The 20,622-nt window shown below is 40.0% G+C and overlaps 1 protein-coding gene across 3 annotated transcripts in view; it reads right to left on the bottom strand.

Annotated features, from left to right (window-relative positions):
• The window catches only part of GRID1 (glutamate ionotropic receptor delta type subunit 1), a 533,398-nt gene that overhangs the window by 305,488 nt on the left and 207,288 nt on the right, over positions 1-20,622 (bottom strand). For all 3 annotated transcript variants that reach the window (XM_032191106.1, XM_032191104.1, XM_032191105.1), the window contains exon 3: positions 2,108-2,392. In XM_032191106.1, coding sequence (XP_032046997.1) covers positions 2,108-2,392 — 285 coding nt within the window. The remainder of the gene's footprint in view (positions 1-2,107; positions 2,393-20,622) is intronic.

Genomic DNA, 20,622 nt, shown 5'->3' with positions numbered 1-20,622 from the left:
AGCTCTGCTGAAGCAAACTAACGAGGGCAATGGGCATGCCCTGAGAGCCAGGTGCTGTTCTTGAGCTCAGCATGCAATTTCCTGGGCACTAGGTTATTTATCCTGTATTCACCAATGCCTGCCCAAAGTTGGCAAGGTTCAATTGCCAAGTGCTTCTTTACAGAAACTCCTCCAACCAAATTCTTATGAAAACATCATTGTAATGGAATTCTTATAAGATAGTCGTCCCTTTCACATCAAAGAGGAAATAGTGCACGGGCAGCTGCAGTATACAACATGTTCTCAACTGGAAGGAACATAATACGTGCAGCAATCCTCCATTCCCTTTTAGAGTTTGTTTTATGGGTGACAGGTGAAGGACAGTCTGCTATAAACAGAAAAGATTAATTTGATATCTAAATTTACAGACCATGTAAATTAAGGGCTTCAGGGTTTGGTATAGAGATGTTAACCCTTTGCAGAGAAGGGCAAAAAACCTGTATTAATAGAAAAAGAGATGGGATAATATATAAAACCAGGTTTGCTACAAGGGAATATGGGTGACAACAGGTTCTACTTAAGGCATCTGCAGTGTTACCAAGGCCAGGAATCTCGGGGGTTTAAACTGCTCCCTTTGAAGTTACTTTCTTGAAAGTAACTGTTTGAATAATTTAATCTTCTTAAGTCCAACCCTAATGCTATATAGCAACATTACCATCACTACAGGAAGGCTACACCAAAAGAGCACCTACCATGTACATTGCGTTTTTTGCTTTCAAAGCATTCAGTAGTGGAGCATTATATAGGACAGTAATAATTGACAGCTTATTTGCTAGGTTGCTACATTTTTGAGCCTACAGTTTACTTCTAATGCAAGTTATCATGGCAACTTCTCATGCTTAAAATAATTTTATATAATTAAAAACGTGATAGAGCCTCAATTGATTTCCCACTTAAAATCATCCTCCTCATCTTCTGCCTGGTCATTTGCTCTTCTTCAATAGCATATCTAACAAGTCAACCCTTTGCACAGTCCGTTTTTTTTTTTAATAAAAATAAATGAGTGGCCCAAATTCAAAACCAAAGATGTTATCTCTGATTCACCAGTGAAAATCCTCCATAATATAGTATGAATACAAATAAAGAGCTACATTGTAATTGGTGAAGTTTGTATAAAATCTAAACTATATACATATACAGAGATACACATGAGATTTATCTTTCCAACTACAATCTAATGTCAATTTCCTTTCCCTATATTCTGTTCATACTAAGTCACCACACCAAAAACATGCATATCACATTTTAAACCCAAAGTGTTTACATGGTTTTAAAACATTGCATAGAAAATGTATTTCCCCTATTACAGATGCTATATACTAAGATGAGAGTACTGAAAATACTGTAAGTTAATCATATGGAACAATGTTCCTATCCGTTGAGCAGATTAACAAAAAATATGCACTCACTTCCCTTCACTCAGATCTTGGCATGATGCAAGGTTTATTTTTTTTTGCTTCTTTACACCCATTACAGGGTAGTAAATTTCTTTGGACATAGACTTCTTTTCCCTAAGTTTCAGACCAAAGGAAAAAAATTGCTGAAGGAGATGCATCAGATGTAGTAAAAAAGCTAACTCTACCTCTTGGTTTAATGCCAAGAAGTATAACACTGAAAGTTACTCCTAATGGAGAATAGTGAGAGGAAGCATGTGCAAAAAGATATGGCAATAGTTATTTTGAAAATTAATTTTTAAAGAGAACAGTACTCAGCTTTGATAGAAAGTGTTTTCAGGGAATGGGTAGAGGCCACGCTGAACTTCCTTGCGCAGCTACATGACCTCTGCCAATCAATGTCAACACTTTATTAATTTTTTACTGAAAAAGTGTGAGATGATTCAAACTTTGGCTGTCTTGGTAGATGTTGCTAAGCAACTTTGCTGCTTGTCTGAGAATTAGTTTTCACTGCAACCTTTCCTTCAAATCAAAGACCCGTGTCACTTAAAACACTTTGCCCTTTGCCGAGGAAGAGCCCAGAAAGTTCTACCCCCTTCCCTTTTATATTTTTCTCTCCTTTCCCTAGTTTAAAAATCAATTTCATAGCATCTGAAATCCTCCGCTTTACTCACCGTAATCACTGTCATAAAAGACTATGAATTTCTGCCATCGCAGCTCAGTGACCAGTTTCAGCATAACGTCGTTGAGGCGGACTGGTGGTCGGGCAGCCAGTGTGTACTCCTCCTCCTCCAGGCTGGGGTTCAGGTGGCAGGCTGTGCGCGGGGAGCCTCCTGTGTTGCGCTGCACAAAGAGGTGTGGGATGTGCATGGCATCCGTCAGGGACTGCAGGGCGTTGGCCGAGGCACAGCCAGTGGATGTCACTAAGGCTAAGATCCCTAGGGTCATCAGGTCACAGGCTGGAGAAGAAAAGAAATAAAGTAGGGTTGAAGCAGGCTTAAAAAACTCCTTGACTGATCTGGATGCTATGAACAGTACAAGACAGGCTTTACCCTTGCCATTAACAGAGAGCTGAAGAGATTTCTGTTACAGTATCAGCTGAAGCCTTTCAGAGATAGGTCCTGTACCTTTACAGTAGGAGACAGTATCTGCAATCTGTACAGATAAGACCAAGTTGAGAACAGATACCATTACTGTCCTCATTTCTTCAGACTGAAGCCAATGCAAATGGAGATTACAGCCCTTGTGAGGGCTCTAAGTGCACCACCCACCTCTGACTTGGTCATGCACATTGGCTGTGGGCTTCAGACAACAGAGAGTGATTTCAGTTTCAAGGAAATTTCTTATACAACAGAGTTTTGAAGGATTTTTAAATTGATGAAGAAACATTCACTGCTTGCCTCTCAGAGCAACAAGGAAACAACAGAAGTGCTCATTAGAATGAAGGCAAGTCATGAATGACTAAACATTTATTAATAACACTGTAGTTGTCTGTAAAAAGATCTGGGAAAGCACGTACCACTTAAAATCACAGCATCTACATTTGATCCCACCTGCTTCAAAGAACAAAGTGTTACTGAGCTGGAAGTGCAGGGAGGGCAGTGATGGTGGCAGAGGCCTGTGTGGCCTGGGCATTGGCTGCCGCCCTCACGGCTCGCTCCTTCTGGTCAGTCACCCTGATGTTCAGCTGGCGCTGGAAAGGGTTTCCACCCAAAGCCCCTAGCTATACCTCAGCAGCTATTTAGTCAGTATGTGGTACAGTGTGTCTCCAGGAGCTCCTCAAGCAGCACAGTGAGCTCTCACCCGCCTTCCAGCTCCCCAGGGCAGCCTGTGAGGAGGGCTGGGGGCTTGCTCAGGGTTTCAGCAGCATCGGTCCCCATGCGACCGCCTGCATAAGCACAGCCTGCCCAAAGGAAACCACCCCGTTTCCCTGGGTGCTGCCTCGGCACAGAAGAGCAGGCTGCCCACGCATGGCACATGCTATGAGGCTGCCAGGGCACGTGCCAGGCAGGGTGGGACACGCATCCCCCCAGTCATGGAGCAGCTCCGCCAGTCTCTGGTGGAAACAGACTGAGCAGAGTGGTAGGAAAATGAACACAGCATGCTAGAAGGATTTCTTTGTCCTCCTCCGAACACTTCCTTTTGTATCTCCACATTCAGAGGCCAAAGAGCCAAAGGAGTGGGACAGGTTATGAATAATTATTAATAATTAACTGTTAATTATCAAATAATTATATAAAGCCATGATAATTAAATACATAAAGCTGTGCCTAATGCAACCAATGAATCATTTCACCAAATATCTTCTTAGAACAGACAAAATAAATACTTTTCACTTTTATATGAATAACAAAATATGTTTGATCCTCTCTCCATACAGAGCATTCAACATGTATCCTAATGCAACAGAGAAAAATGAAATGCTACTTGATGGTCTTTACAATAAACATATGTCAGCTGCATTATCTAAATTTACTCTGTGTTAATTATAGTTATACGAAATTGTTCTTTGTTTTTCTTGAGAGCTGACCTGATTTAGCAGTGGGGAGTCATTACATTTGCCAAATGGGAGACCCAGGTTCAGGAACAGATTTGATTTCCCAGGCTCTTTGCCAGAGAAAATGGAACATGCCATACAGGTAATTTATTTAGTCACAGTAGGGGAGGGAACAGGAAACAGAGAAGTGGGAACAGAGGGAGAGAACAGCAGAGCTGAGCTATAGACCCCTGCAGAGAACACCAGCCAGCGAGCTTTGCCACCACCAAGGGCGAGAGAAGCAAAGCCACACAGATCCACAGAAGAAATAATTTACTTGCACAAGCAGACGGAAGAGAAGAAACAAAGCCCTTTCAGACAGAAGGCTGCATTCAGACAGTCACTTATTCATGCAATATAGAACTGATCATCAGTTGCATGACGAGAGATAACTTCATTCAGCAATTTACACTAATAAAAAGCTGCTAACATACTAGCCGCAAAGAGACCAAAGAGATATGACAGCCCACGAACAGTCCGTATTTCTCCCCACACAGCCCAAAGAACACAGCTGAAATACCTCAGTGATGTCTGTTTTGGTTGAGGGACACTGTTTTGCAGTTTGTACCAATGGGTTAAAATGAAGAATTAGTCAATCAGCTTCTACATTCTGATATTTTGTCAATTGACTCTGTTCTGCCTGAAAGTATATGCTACACAGTGCTTTCTCCTCTTGCCTTTGTTTTGCAATAGTACAGCAGGAAATATAAACTGGAATGACTAAAGAGAAAGGTTTCATATTTTCTGAATCACGTTTAGTCAAATCACAGAACGTGAAACAGTGCATGTCATTTTCAATAGAAGACTTTTGCTGAATAAAATGTGACTGATTCCAAGAAGTTCAAGTTCAACCTCTCCAGCCTTACTGTTCTGAATGCTGAGAAGCTTTTAGCACATTAAGAGAAGTTTTTTCTACACGAGTAACACAACGGGGAACACAACTACAAAGTACAACAGACTCCAATTCATTAAAAAAATTCTCAAGTCTTAAGACATCTTGAAATTACTTACCAAGAGAATGTTGAAAAGATTACAGAATCCCAGAAGAAAACTGGTGAGAATGTTTAGAACTTTCTCTTCATCCCCCCACCCCCTTTCTCATTCCCCCATGTTCCCCATGCATGGCTATGCTTTATTGCATGCAAATTTTTGTGGCATGAGAAAATATTTGTAATTTTGTTTTAGTTTATACTAGCTATGGATTTTGAGCAACCATCAAGCATCCCTGACCATGTGACTGAATAAATAAGTAATTCTGTACCTCGGCTATAGTTTCACAGGCACTCAAAAGAACCTGAACTTTTTGTACATTAATTTCATAACCCCCATCCTTATTTCCTTAAAACTGAAATTCAGAAATTTGAAGCACTGTGGTTCATATAAACTTAATAACAAGGGAGAGAGGAATCCAAACACATTGATCTTAAGCGATCTTTCTTATTTACTAGAGATGTACCACACTTTCATCTAGTGAAGACACTTTCCTATTTATTTACGCTGTAGGTAATAATCTCAGATTTAAAGAAATGCTTTTAAATCTGAGTTCTACAGATAAAAGATGCAACGTTCTAGCAATCTTGCCTCTGGATTATTGCTATTCATATAGCAGTGAAATTACTAATTTACTGTATCAAACATCTTCATTGTCAGGATACATTTTAAGAGGATACCAACATCCCACAAGCCATACTGCAAGAAATGTGCATGTTAACCTGGTGAAAACATGATCATCATACTTAGAGAATAAATTGGCATTCAAACTATTTTAGCAGATAAAATTATTTCATGGTAGGTTTTGGTCAATATTTTCTTCTAACTGCAGACCATCTCCCAAGTTTATCCTTGACTGTTTATAAATTAGATTAATTGATAATTTAGGAATCATCTCAGTGAAGTATCTCTCCTAACCTATTCTGAAAATGACTTTAAACAACTCCCTTTTTCAAATCTGCTTGACATATTGTCTTAAACTGTTATTTCCATGACAGAAGAATAGATGAATTCCCCATCTATTGCATGATTTTCTAACATTTACCTTCTATGTAAGCAGTATCTTTTTCTAGGTTTTGTGTTGGATATTATCTCTGTCATGATATTGGCAGAAGTAACACAGGTTACTAGAAAACAGAGAGGGTCTGGTGGGTGATGTGGTGATTGGTGGCCGCCTCGGTCATAGCGACCATGAAGTGGTTGAGTTCAAAATTTATGGTGACAGAAGGAAAAGTGCCACCAAAACCTCATCCCTAGATATGGGGAAAGCGGACTTCAGGCTGCTCAGGGAACTAGTCAGTAAGGTCCCCTGGGAAACTGCTCTTGAAGGCCTCGATGTCCACCAGTGCTGGTCACTCTTTAAGCGAAGCCTCCTAGAAGCACAAGATAAGGCAATTCCAAAATATCGCAAGTCAGGCAGGCGGGGCAGGAGGCCGGCGTGGCTGACCAGGAATGTTCTAATGGAGATTAGGCAGAAACAGAGAGTGTTTTGCTACTGGAAGGAGGGCCAGGCGTCATGGAAAGAATACAGGGATGCTGTTCGTGTTTGTAGGGAGAAAGTTCGAGTGGCCAAAGCACAGCTAGAGTTGAAGCTGGCTGTGTCTGTGAGAGAAAATAAAAAGGGTTTTTTTAGATATGTAAATGGAAAAAGGAGAACTAAAGAAAACATAGGGCCGCTCCTTGATAGGGAAGGTCTCCTCACAGACGATGACGTAGGCAAAGCAGAGACGCTTAACGCCTTCTTTGCCTCTGTCTTCAATGCCGATGATGGGCTTCGGGACCCAGGGTGCCCTGAGCTGGAGGACCGGGACGGTGGGGATGACAAACTCCCAACTGACCCTGAACGTGTGCAGGATTTGCTACTCCACCTGGATCCCTACAAGTCCATGGGTCCGGATGGGATTCATCCCCGGGTGCTGAAAGAGCTGGCGGATGTCATCGCGGAACCTCTATCAATTATTTTTCAATGATCCTGGGAATTTGGAGAGGTCCCGGTAGACTGGAAGCTGGCAAATGTTGTGCCAATTTTCAAGAAGGGTCAGAAAGAAGACCCTAGCAATTACAGGCCTGTCAGTCTCACGTCAGTGCCTGGTAAAATCATGGAGAAGTTGGTTCTCGGACTCATTGAGGCGCACCTGGGGGACAAAGCAGTCATTGGTCCCAGCCAGCATGGGTTTGTGAAGGGTAGGTCCTGCCTAACTAACCTGATTTCCTTTTATGATAAGATCACCCGTATGGTGGACCAAGGGAAACCAGCTGATGTGATTTTTTTGGACTTCAGCAAGGCTTTTGACACGGTTTCCCATAGGATCCTACTGGACAAAATGTCCACCATACAGCTAAATAAAAACATCATACGATGGGTGAGCAATTGGCTAACGGGCAGGGCCCAAAGGGTTATGGTAAATGGGGCTGCGTCAGGCTGGCGGGCGGTCACCAGTGGGGTCCCTCAAGGCTCCATTTTAGGGCCAGTACTTTTCAATACTTTTATAAATGATCTGGATGTAGGAATAGAGGGTATTTTGAGCAAGTTTGCTGATGACACCAAACTTGGAGGAGTTGTGGACTCAAATGAGGGCGTAAAGGCCTTGCAGAGGGATCTGGACAGGTTGGAGAGCTGGGCGATCACCAACCGCATGAAGTTCAATAAGAGCAAGTGCCGGGTCCTGCACCTGGGACGGGGAAACCCTGGCTGCATGTACAGACTGGGCGATGAGACGCTGGAGAGCAGCCTAGAAGAGAGGGATCTGGGGGTCGTGATAGACAGCAAGTTGAATATGAGCCAGCAGTGTGCCCTGGCAGCCAGGAGGGCCAATCGTATCCTGGGGTGCATCAAGAACGGCATCGCTAGTAGGTCAAGGGAGGTGATTGTCCCGCTCTACTCTGCGCTGGTGCGGCCTCACCTCGAGTACTGTGTGCAGTTCTGGGCACCACAGTATAAAAAGGACATGAAACTGTTGGAAAGTGTCCAGAGGAGGGCTACGAAGATGGTGAAAGGCCTGGAGGGGAAGACGTACGAGGAACGGCTGAGGTCACTGGGCCTGTTCAGCCTGGAGAAGAGGAGGCTGAGGGGAGACCTCATCGCAGTCTACAACTTCCTCGTAAGGGGTTGTCAAGAGGCAGGAGACCTTTTCTCCATTAACACTAGTGACAGGACCCGCGGGAACGGGGTTAAGCTGAGGCAGGGGAAATTTAGGCTGGACGTCAGGAGGGGGTTCTTCACAGAGAGGGTGGTTGCACACTGGAACAGGCTCCCCAGGGAAGTGGTCACTGCACCGAGCCTGTCTGAATTTAAGAAGAGATTGGACTGTGCACTTAGGCACATGGTCTGAACTTTTGGGTAGACCTGTGCGGTGTCGAGAGTTGGACTTGATGATCCTTAAGGGTCCCTTCCAACTCAGGATATTCTATGATTCTATGATTCTAGGTTTACGTATTTGGGTAATCTTCTAACACCCGTTTTTCTAACTTGACTCTAACATCATAGCTATGCACAGTAAACTTTTTCACATTCTTGGACCACACCTCTATCTCCTTTAACACCACAAGTGAGCCTGAAAGACTGCTTATGATTTTTTCATACTGCACCTTATCTCTACTGCCTTTTTTAATGTGTGGGACTCTGCGGCATATGACACTAGAATTCTGCTAGAATCACATTTAAGATCTTGCTCTTCTACAGGTGCTTCCTGTGTTGCCATCCTGTTTCTCAAGACGTGTGGACAACAAAGTTTGTCACCATGTTCACAAGGATATTTGTATTAAGGGCTTTAGCTCAGATCTCCCTATAATTAAATCCCTCTCTCCAAACTACATATAATCAAAATACTCAAAAATAAACTGTTATCTTGCTCCTGGCAACATGACAATATGACTATCTTTCAGCCTCCCCTTTCAGTGGTTTCCTATTATTCAGGATAGGATACTAACTTGTTCCTTTGTTTCCACAGTTATCAATAGACCAGCTGCCACTAATTTCTGATCTAGTAATATATCCACCTACTGGCATTCGCACAGCTTCTTCAGACTTCAAAGCCTTGATGTCTCTCACTTCTGTGTATCACTACAGCTGGTCCTACCCACTTTGAACCCCATCAGATAAATCCTCCCTCTTTTCCTCGACATTTTTTCTTCCTTTTCCAGTTTGACTAGCCCTTAAGAGCTCTTCACTGCACAGAGAATGAAAGATTATCCTAATAAAATAACTTGTGCTTTAAAAAATTTCTACTGTTTGAAAATTGAGAGGTTGCTGCCTTTTTGCTTAGAAAGATTTTCAAATGAAGAGAACATCAGATGCAGCAAGGGAATAGAAATACAGTCACACTGCACATACCTGGTGTTTCTGATGTAGTAGCCTGCAATGAAATGATTAACAAAGTTGGCACTTAAGTGTTTGTAATTAGGTTTCAAAGCTACCATCCTGCTGAGATGAGGGACTTAACATTTGCCTTAGTATTATTGTCTCAGTCAATTTGGCTGATAAGTTATTTTTCACATAGTTTATCTTTGAAAACCAGAAGGAAAAAAAAAGTATTATCAGAACATCAATTTCAAGAAAACATAGCAAATTCTAGGAAGAATATCTTTTGGAAAACTAAATCACTGTATTTCCTGAAATTATCAAGGCCTGTAATTTATTCTGCTGAAGGTGCACAGTTGGCAAGTCTACCAAATAGCCTAGCAGATGCAAAATATGTGCTATACACAAACAATAAACTAGCTATTGTATTATTCCTCTATACAAAATTTAACCAGCAATTTGATTCGTTTGTCAATTTATAAGTGAGCAGATGCACCTAAAGGTTTTGAGTAAAACATTGGAATAGACAAGAATTAGGAGATAAAAACATACCCATTCAGAAAGCTGATAAACTGTAACTTTAATCAAGACATAAGGTCTTCATGAAACTCATCCATGAAGGTATTTTTTAAGTTAAATGAAAGAAGTCCTTCTGGGAGATTGGAGCACTAAGATGAGATAAAAAGGATGATGGCAGAAGAAAAAAGACAGCAGCCCTCCCAGCAATAGTTCAAAACAAGAGGGATGATGATACAGTCCCTTCAGGAGAGAGAGAAAAAAAAAAAAAAAAAAAAAAAAAAAAAGCATTTTCATGCACATCTAAACAAAAAACAAATGTCTCTAAAGTAGTACAAGAAACTTCTATGAAGTCAGGGGCACAAACTTACAACAAATACAATCATGTAGAAAAGTGGCAAGACTTTTAGCTACCTACATTTGCATTCTGTTTAGGTCTTTAAAAGATCTTTAAAATTTAAATGCTTTTGTGCAAAACCACTCCATCAGGCATGTAAAATTAAAGTAATCTTAATACCACTGAAGATATTCCTATTAAAATTATTGATCTATAGAAAGATTCGCTCCTGCTATTGATGAATTGAGGGCAATATCAAAATCAGGATCATTTAACCACTCTCTCAACCTTATGGTTCACTAAGTGGGGTTTCCAAAATAATGTTTTCTTCCTTACTTTACATTTGGATTATGTTTGCTTACTCTTCAGTTTTTTTCATTAACTGAGAAGGGCAATTTATTATAAATGTGTATTATTAATACCTAGTGTCAAGTTTTGCAGTTTGCCTTTCTTTGGATGCTCTGCAATTAGAATCTTTTTTCTTTTCCCGTTTCTATAGGCTTTTGCTTACTTTACATTCTGCATTTACAACCTCCTTTTTTCAGGTAACTAAGGAATTATTGTATTGTTAGAAATACACAAACTTCTCACAACAGAATAACCATTAATAGAGAAAAAGATAACAGACGTCAACCATATAGATATTATATGTAGCACTTTTATTGCTGCATCATCTTTATGCAGTGAAGATGATTGTTTCTCATTCCACTATACAGACCTTCAATCAAAACAAAATGCATTTTAAAAGAATGAAGCAAATTTGAAATTAATAATGGTTTGTTGTAAAAATCAAACCAAACAAACCTCCTAACTAGCCCAACTTGGATCGTTTTTTAGATACAGCATTTAAGAGCAATAAGTATTCCCTTTTATTTAAGCATCTGTTATTCTGTATTTGGGATCAGAAACCAGGCATTCTTAGATCCCACAGTCCTTGATGTGACTATCTTGGAAGCTACAGGAAAGTCTGACATAGCCTCACCAATAGCTCCCGATGTCCTGTGTTCCCCTGCTCGCTAGCATTCAGAAGCCCAATGTGATAAAAGAGAACAGAGCATAGCTGGTGTTTGTCAGATGGGTAATCCTGCTGGACTTCCCAGAAACTTGGTATTTATTTACCAGCAGTGAAATGGCCATTTCGACCCTCCACAGGGTATTTTTTGCTACTTATTTTTGTAATAACTTCCAACTAACAACACAACACTAGATAACATTGAAATAAAAGAATTATTGCTTAAACTTTTTCTGATTTTTTTTCCCTACATATTTCATTATCTCCTTGGTCTTAGATATAAGATATGGGAAATTTAGGTGTTTTTCGTAGCAACTGAACCTTAGCAACTGCAACAAAACTGCTAAGTCAGTTGAAAATACTTTTTTTTTTTTTTTTTTTTTTTTAATAAAATCTACCCTAAATTGTATGGGTATGTCGTGGTTCTGCTCGAGTGGGCAGCCGAGCTCCACCACAGCCGCTCTCTCACTCCCCCTCCTCAAAGAGGAATGGGGAGAAAATATGTGAAAAGGGCTCAAATAAGGACGAGAAAATCACGCAGTAATTATTGTAACGGGCAAAACAGACTCGGCATAAGGAGATAGTAAGATTTATTGCCTATTACTAACAAGCGAGAGAAGTGAGAAAACAAAGGAAAAAGCAAACCAAAAGCACCTTCCCCCCCATCCACCCTCTTCCACCTCCTCCCCCCGAGCGGCGCAGGGGAACGGGGAATGGGGGTTATGGTCAGTCTACAGCACTTCTTCTCTGCCTCTCCTTCTCGGTCACTGTCGTCCCCTGTGCTGTGGGGTCCCACCCACGGGATGCAGTCCTTGATGAACTGATCCGGCGTGGGCTTCCCACAGGCAGCAGCTCTTCCAGAACTGCTCCAGATATGGGTCCGTACCACGGGGTCCATCCCTCAGGAGAAAACTGCTCCAACCTGGCTCCCCTACGGGCAGCAGCTCCTGCCAGGTCACCTGTTCCTGCGTGGGCTCCTCTCCACGGGCTACAGGTCCGGCCCGGAATCTGCTCCGGCAGGGGTCTTCCACAGGCGGCAGCCTCCATCGGTGCAGGGCCACCTGCTCCACCGTGGTCTCCTCCACGGGCTGCAGCCTGGAACCCTGCTCCACCGTGGTACTCCATGGGCTGCAGGGGGACATCCTGCTTCACCATGGTCCTCACCACAGGCCGCAGGGGACTTCTGCTCCGGCGCCTGGAGCACCTCTCCCCCTCCCTCAACACTGACCTTGGCACCTGCAAGGCTGTTCTCTCACTCCCGGCTGCTGTGTGGCGCAGCGTTTTTTTCCCTGTCTTAAATATGCTCTCACAGAGGCGCAAACAACATCGCTTATTGGCTCAGATCTGGAAAACAATGGGGCCCTTCCCAAACATAGGGCAGCTTCTAGATCTTTCTCACAGAAACCACCCCTATAGCCCCCTGCTACCAAAACCTTGCCACGTAAACCCACTACAGGGTATATGCAGTCCTATAGCCAGATATTTTAGTCTTCACTTCAAGTAAAATTCCTAATAGTCCAGCTCAAAGCACTAATTGATCCAAAAATCAGCTACGCATCATTGCTTATATTTTCTAAGATAATGCTGATTATTTCAGTAGGCCATCAGTTAAAAGGAAAAGGTTCAAGAAAATTAGTATATGCATATATCGGTGTGCATGCTTAAGTGTACATGTAGTCAGCATGTCAGAATATCCCTGACAAAGCAGTGTCTAAAAATAGCATCTTGAAAGCTAAGGAAAGCATGAAAATTTGAAATGTTTACAAGAAATAAGTTTCAAAAATTATATTGAAGAACTGTCCTATTTTTGAGTGGCTCTTTTTATTACATTCCTTTTATTACATTTCTTTTATTACATTTCAAGCATTCAGTAGCCTAACCTGAACAGGAAGGGAGAGAGTGGAAGAAAAGGGATTTTAATATATATAAATATAAATATAAATATAAATATAAATATAAATATAAATATCAATATCAATATCAATATCAATATCAATATCAATATATATTCTTCCCCCACACCCCTCAAAAAAGATATTGCTAGCCCTTACTTACAAAACAGACACACACAATGGCAACATCACCTTCCTTGTGCTGCTTTGCCCACAGTGGAAGCAGTATTTAGAAAAAACTTCTTTTCAACTATACGCCTTACCACCCAATACCTTGTAAGCCCATTGGCAGCATATACAAACTGTCAGAGCTCTCCTGACATTACCAGAACTGTCCTTTACCTCTACATAACAGTGACTATGCCTTGCTTCCTCCTTTACAACCATGTTTCACCATTTTCAGTAAGTTGTTATTGTTGGTTTATACACACATGGAAATATCACCCAGCTTTAGCATGAAGGCTACAAAACACTTTTGTTTTATATCAACTATTTACCATTAGTGAAGTCACAAAATTGCATAGCACCTTTCCCTAAAATACATACTGACTGCTGCAATTGGAGGTTAAAAGTAATTTCCCAGGAAAAGCAAACCAAAAAGAAATATAAAAAACGATGCTATGCATTTATATCACTATCAACCTGATAAAACACCAGCTCCTGTCCTTGAAAAGTTATCAAAGGGGGCAGGAAGAAGAGATATCTAGACCAGCTTTCTGTTGACTTTTATGCAGATAAAGATTCAAAATGGCAAGTAACACACGACAGAGAAGGAATACAGTTACCAAAACTAGAGTTGTAGCTTTCACTTAACGTCCTGAAGCATATTAATAGCTCTCTTCAGACTTTAATAGGCTAAAATAAAACATGAAAGTCCTTTAACACCAAGCAGCGAAGCGAACCTGCTCTACTGGCAAAGCATTTCAGTTTCCATACAACTGAGTGATGCCACCAAGTGGTCAACAAATGCACCAGTTGCTTTTTAAGTAAAAATTCTGGATTAATCTTCATTGAACACGGTACTTCCTGTATAGTAAAGCTACCAGCATGAAATCAGGGCATATGCCACTGGAAAAAAAAAAAAAAAAAAAAAAAAAAAAAAAAAGGTGCACTAATTGAGAGCAATAGTGAAAGATAAAGAGGCAGCCGTACTTTACACAGGACGAATCAGATACTGCACTCTAGCTCCTCCAAAGAGGGGAAGAATCTCAGAGCAAATGCAGCCTTATAGCCAATACTCTACTTCATAGCTGAGTATTGCTTGGCTTTGCACTTGGGTGGATTGGGAAGACTGACCCAGTAAAGACTGCATAATGGATTTTAAAAAGTTGTTTACTCTTTTGTTTGTTTTGAGCTTTTTGTTTTTAAGACAGTAATTTACAAATTCAAGTAAAGATACTAAACATCGCAGAATTTAAACATTTTCTAGTTTTTTGTTTGTTTTTAATACTAAAAAATCAATTAAGTAGTACCTGATAGGAATCCGCCAGAATAACTGTACTTTTGATAACAAAATGTAATTCCATTAGTAATGTTTTTCCTCGAAGAATCAGAGCTTGGCATGATGTTTAAAACTGAATAAGCATTTCTGGCAATTTTGAATGGCACCTGGTTGTACAGAACTACACATTACTCACAATGGCATCAATACTATTTTAAGGCACTAGGTAGAAGTGAACCCCCTCCACCCCAGTATCTGAGGTAGAATTAACCACAAATCATCTCAATTATTTGAGGGGCTTAACAGCTATGTTCTTTATTGAATACTGCATATTTGACTTCCATTCCTAGCAAGTTCTTCAATAACTGCTTTCTTTTGAAGACTAAACTCCATTTTCTCACCCTCTGCTTCTTTCACCTGCCTTTCATTACAAATCATAATGATATAAAAATATTTTTCCACACCTTCATTAGCATTCAGCAGGGATGCCCAACTTTGCCGCCTCCTTTGGGACTGTTTTGTATGTACATGCTGAGTATTACTTTAACGTCAGTGTGGTTCAGCCTCAGTTCCGGCAAGCACAAAAGAAAAACACTATCCTGCCATTTACAAAAAGCAGTCAAACATAGCAGCTCCAGACAAGCTGATAAAACCTCCCAGTTTGTCGGTACTGAGAAACTCATTTGGATTCCGAACAGTATTGACAAGCAAGGAACATGCTAGCCCTGCTTGCCTGTCTAATTAACAGCAATGATTCATATGCACAAAAAGCACCAAGAGAAAGTTGATTTAAAAAAATATATAAAAATACAATTTTTTTTTCAGTTCCCCCTTTAAATGGTTCTCCTTTGTACCCCGCCTTATGCTGAAAGCAGGAGGAAGGAACATCCATCTAAGCATCACAACTTTGCTTCTGAACCAGCTGCAAAAGATTTCCATTCCCTTGTTTCCCCAGCATGCTGGAAACACTTGCCGTTCGTGGCACCCTTGTACTCCCCTGGAAAATTCTGAGCAAACCAAAACACTGACATGTGATCCCTTCTCCATAACTGACCTGCTACTGTGCTTCAGGAAAACACCTACTTCAAAATGACGAATTCAAACTAAAGCAAGGCAGCATTTCACTTTCACTGACCTAAACTTGAAGCAGGAGACCTTGAACTGAGCATCTGGGGCATATATAATACTATCAGAGCTGCTGCGTTAAGAGAAAAACTAAGTATTGTGAGACTCAGTAAATTCAGAAAAAGCTGCAGTCACTTTCACGTGCGGTCAGCAAGTTTCATACTCCAGAGGCCAGCCCAAGACATGCACATCCTTAGAACTTGTTCTTATCATTCTCATTCGTGATTCCACCCCCCCCCCCCCCCCCCTCCCCAACAGGTGTTAGTTCTACCAGCAAAACAGACAGCAGCAGCACATAAGCCATTCAAGACACCAGGAAGCAATTTGTGTGGCTGGGGAAGGGCGCTCACAGTGAGGCAGGCAGCTTTGCCAAACAACATGCATCTATTTATGCCAACTGCCGAAAGACTTGCAGTGTTTGTAGGTCTAGCTGTGACTCAATATGTATTTATAGCATATATTTATTGACAGGGTTTAGTGGTTGATCAATTGAAAGATCTCTGCAGCGTATCACATCCTTACAACTGCATTCAAGGATTATGCAAATATTCCAAGCCTAGCAACGGTCTAAAGCTGCTATTCCATTTTTCTAAACTCAGCTTTAAAAGGAACACTTCCTTCTTTCCTCATACACGAAACACAATGAATGCCAAAATTATTTTTGCTCAATACTCAGGAAAAGAACAACTCCTCACTCAGCACCACTATTTCAAAACAAAAATCTTTGCTTACAGTGCTACAAAATCAGTGCCATTAAAATAGTCCAAATCTATGTTCTCCATGCTAAAAGTTTGCCTTTTAGCAGTTGCCCTAGAATAACTTCAGAAACCACCCATGAATTTTTAACATCTAATAAAACTATGCTAAATTGTTAGAGCATCAGTCTGAATTTCTCTCCATCTTTTCTGTAAGGAATCAGCAGAATCAGCAGTCAAATCAGGGGAAAACATCAAAACCTATACATTTTCAAGAGTTCTCATTTAAACACATGAAGTGAGCCAGTTGTTCAAACAAGTTTCGCACCTGATAGTTCCCAATATGAAGTTTAGGACAGATTTTCAAAACATCTCAACATTTATACACCTTTTACCCAGAAGCTGCTTAAAGAACAGGCCACTTCTTTTGATACTTAAATGAGATATGACCTCTCGAAAGTTGCATTTGGGACTGCATTTTTTTAAATTAAAAACAATCAAACAAAAAGTCTCAAAGTGTGGATAAACAGATTTATGTTATACTGTGATGCAACAGAACAGGCTTCCCTCACGTCTGCACAGATGCAGATTTCTTTAATCTCATATTATTCAAAATTGTTTAAAATTGGCCTAATTATATCTTACACTAACATTTCTCTAGATATGAAAAATCACTCTATGGAAAACACCACTTTGAAAATTAATAAAGTAACCTGGAGCGGTGCACAGGTTTGGCAGAGGTGAGTGTCATATTCCAAGCCACATCTACCGCAAAAGTATAAAGTTCAAAGAAAAGTCACACTGAAAGGCAAATCAAGAATCATCCAGAAGCAAACCTCACTCTTTATGGAAGAGTAAGGATGCTGATGTACACAAGAGACACTGAAAACAACAAAACAGGGCAGAAAGGGGCACGCCCCAAGTATGACCTTCACTTCAAACTTTCTTTGTAATAAAGTTGACGTAGAAAGAACTAGAGACAATTGTATACACAGACTATGACTTATTATACAGGTTTCTATGGCTAAAATGTTATACTAACAATGTTTTAATAACAGTAAGACAAGTGATGCCCATACCATACTATTCTAAAGCATCCTAAGAATTTTCAAAAACCCATAATTAATTACAATGCTCACACATTTTATTGAATAATTTGAGGCAAATGAAATATGATGTTGTGTTTATCAAGCTAATCATTTAAATATATATATTCAAAAACAAAAAACAAACAAACAAACAAAAAAAACACTACAAGTTGCACAGTAGAAGACAGACCCAGAAAAAACAGTATTTCCCTTGTATTCAAGCCTAAACTGACTAATCCAGAAGGAACCACGTACAGAGGATCTACTATTAAAAGACCTCAACTTCCACTGAAAGAGCCTGTTTCACGTATAGACTCTGCCATTATCTGGTATGCAATTCCTTCAACTTCATCTAGTTTGGATAACTGTATAATATAAAGTTACTCAATTAGATAACAGAGGATAACTTGAGCCTCTTGACATCTATCCATAGATGTTACTACACTTCTGATTATGTGCTACTTAGAGTATATGTTACTAATAAAGCTTAACTGGCTGTTATGTTTGCATTCATAAAATCTCATTATAAAACCCCCCAGGTAACTTTTAGTCACACACCAGAAGCAAAATAATTCTGTCCCTGTTCTCCTACCACGTGATTAGGATAAATCCTACATGAGACCAAGGGAACTACCAGTGCTATGCAGTGAGAGGAACACATCCTAAGTAGCAGACACTCAGTAACTAAAACATCTCACGAGGTGGGACAAGTAATGATTGGTAAGGAATTCTGATCACACTGTCTTTAGTCTGTTTCTATAGGGCACTGTAACAACCTTAACCATTGTTTGCATGAAGAACTGAATTCTTCAACACAGATAAAAAGAAAATGCTTAAACTCACAAGATGGGTTTCATGCCAAAAAAGCCAATGCCAAATATCAACTCCTTCCCTGCATGCAGCGATTGGTTTAAGAAAAAGAAAAGGTACATTTCATATACAGAAAATGAAAGAGCAGGTCAGAGAGGGATCCTGCTTTTAAATATCAATTTTCTTTTTGCCAGTTAATTAAGAAATAATTTATTAAAAACGTGAATTTGTAAACAGAAATAGCACTACAAACAAGGATTTTTATTTATTCATGTTACCAGCTTCTCACACAAGGCTTTAATTATATCTTTTAATGTGCCTTAATTATTGGTTCATACAGATTTTCTTAGACTATGTCTTAGATCCTATGATCCTTAGATCCACATGGTCAGTACACAGGCCAAGGGGAAAAAAAAAAATCAGAAACCAAATGTTAAAAAGCTATAGTACATACAGTACCTATAGCACCTGAAGCTATAACATTTCTTATAGTTCCCACACTGTCTGAAGCATTAGGGGCATCTACTGTGCAAGAAGCACCCAAATTCTAAGACTACCACAAATCAAGTTAAGAGTGAAATGCCATAGATGAATAAATACCACTTCTAAGGTCTAGATGTGCTGACCACAACTATGATATATTTCCTGTGTTGGTTCCCCTGTCCACTCCCAGTTATCACTGTATAATTGCTATGCTTGCTCTGATTTATTTATTTATTTATCTTTATAAAAATCATTGTCCTATTCAGGAGAATTTTAAAAGCCACATGCTATGTATACCATCTAAACTGTCATATTCTCTTCCCACCCCACCCTCATTTTTCAGTAATTACTGAATTGTTTTCATAAAAATAACTTGACTGCAAGAGAAAAAAAAAAAAAATATCAGTACTCAGGCTTGGAGGTGTTTTCCCCTCTAGGATCTTATCTGATTTCTAGTAACCTAAGGAACTGGCACCATGGGCTTCTAAAGTTTCCCTAGTCTCTCCAGAAGTGAGGAATTGTCTTTCTAAGGTTAGTTCTTCAGACACACCATCAAGGTATAGATCCTGAGAGCTCAGACATAGCAGCCTGGTTCTGCAGGCTCAGTGGTTACTACTAGCTCTCCAAGCTTCCCAATTTACTTAAAATAACCCTTTCCCTGAAATCCAATTTCGTAAGCTCTAGACTACTGTATAATTTTTCATTCAAGGATCTCTGACAGTTTAAGTATGTAATATAGATTCTGAAGTAGTTCCTGACAGTCCTTGAGTAAGCACAGAAAAGAAAATAATTATAAAAAATACGAATGTATTTCCCAGTTGTCAGTCTCCTCAACAGCTTCATTTGGATGGTTCTTCCATGTTTATATATCTTCAGACTGAAGATTCACCTTTCCCGCTTTTCTTTCCCTCTTTCTTGTCTGCACCATAGAGCCTCTTCCCACATGTATAACCTTTTCTCTCTCCTTCCTTAAAACGAGTGGTAAGAGACCATTATGAAGAACTCTTTGGTCATCAGCTGACTGAAGGCCCCTCTAAGAACAGAGCTTCCTGCCTTAATTTCAATTTGGTCTTTAAAAACTGTGTTACTTTTTTTCCTAAACAATAATCAACACTTCCAACCAAGGGCTTTCCACATTCACAGGAGTTTTGTGGATCTTTCCATTGCTACTTCTCTACTATCGCTAAAAAGCTTGTCAAAAATAAAAGACAAAAGGAAGGGAGAATACCCATTATTAATGGACTTTTTCAGCAGCTTCAGGCATATCTTTGTATGGAGTCCACAATCTTGGAAAGAAATCATGCATTGTAAATGAGCCAATTCTGAAGAAAGTTTCAAAATAAAATGATTCACAAATTACTAAGCATTTTTCATAGGAACTTCACAGCAGAGCAGATGCATTTTCCCCTTAAGGCAAATCATTTACCACTGCAGAATTCCTACATCTTCAGGAGAGAGATACATTTTGTTTTGCCCGTTTCTTTTCTCTTATCAAGTACATGTTTGAGTACATCTCTCTTGGTTTTTGGAGGAAAAAATAAAGGTTTACACTGGTCTATGCAACCAGAAGACTCTTTCTCATACCAGAAATGATACGTTCAGATTCTTCTCATCACAAATTCAAATCACCAAGATAGGCCGCTAATGTGAAAGCCTATCTGAAAGCCTTTTATTATTATTGCCTCTTTCAACCTTAGTTACAGCTCACTTATCTTAAAACACATTTTAAAGCTAGGACTATGACAACAGAAATTTTACCTAGGTCTGTCCAACGCCTTGGCTTAGAAAGTTGTTGAAGTCTCAACAGGCAGGCTCTTCAGCAACACAACTGCACTCTTGCACTGAAACGCTCTTTAGAATGCACATACTTAGACACACCCCACACGTGCTCTAAAATAAGTTTCATAGTTCTGATCTTGAGTATTTTCTATATTATTATTAATATATTATTATAAAACTGTACT

This window comes from Aythya fuligula, chromosome 7, assembly GCF_009819795.1.
Source record: "Aythya fuligula isolate bAytFul2 chromosome 7, bAytFul2.pri, whole genome shotgun sequence".
NCBI lineage: Eukaryota > Metazoa > Chordata > Aves > Anseriformes > Anatidae > Aythya > Aythya fuligula.
Note: the sequence above shows the minus strand (reverse complement) of the source record. Positions and strands in the feature narration are given on the sequence as shown.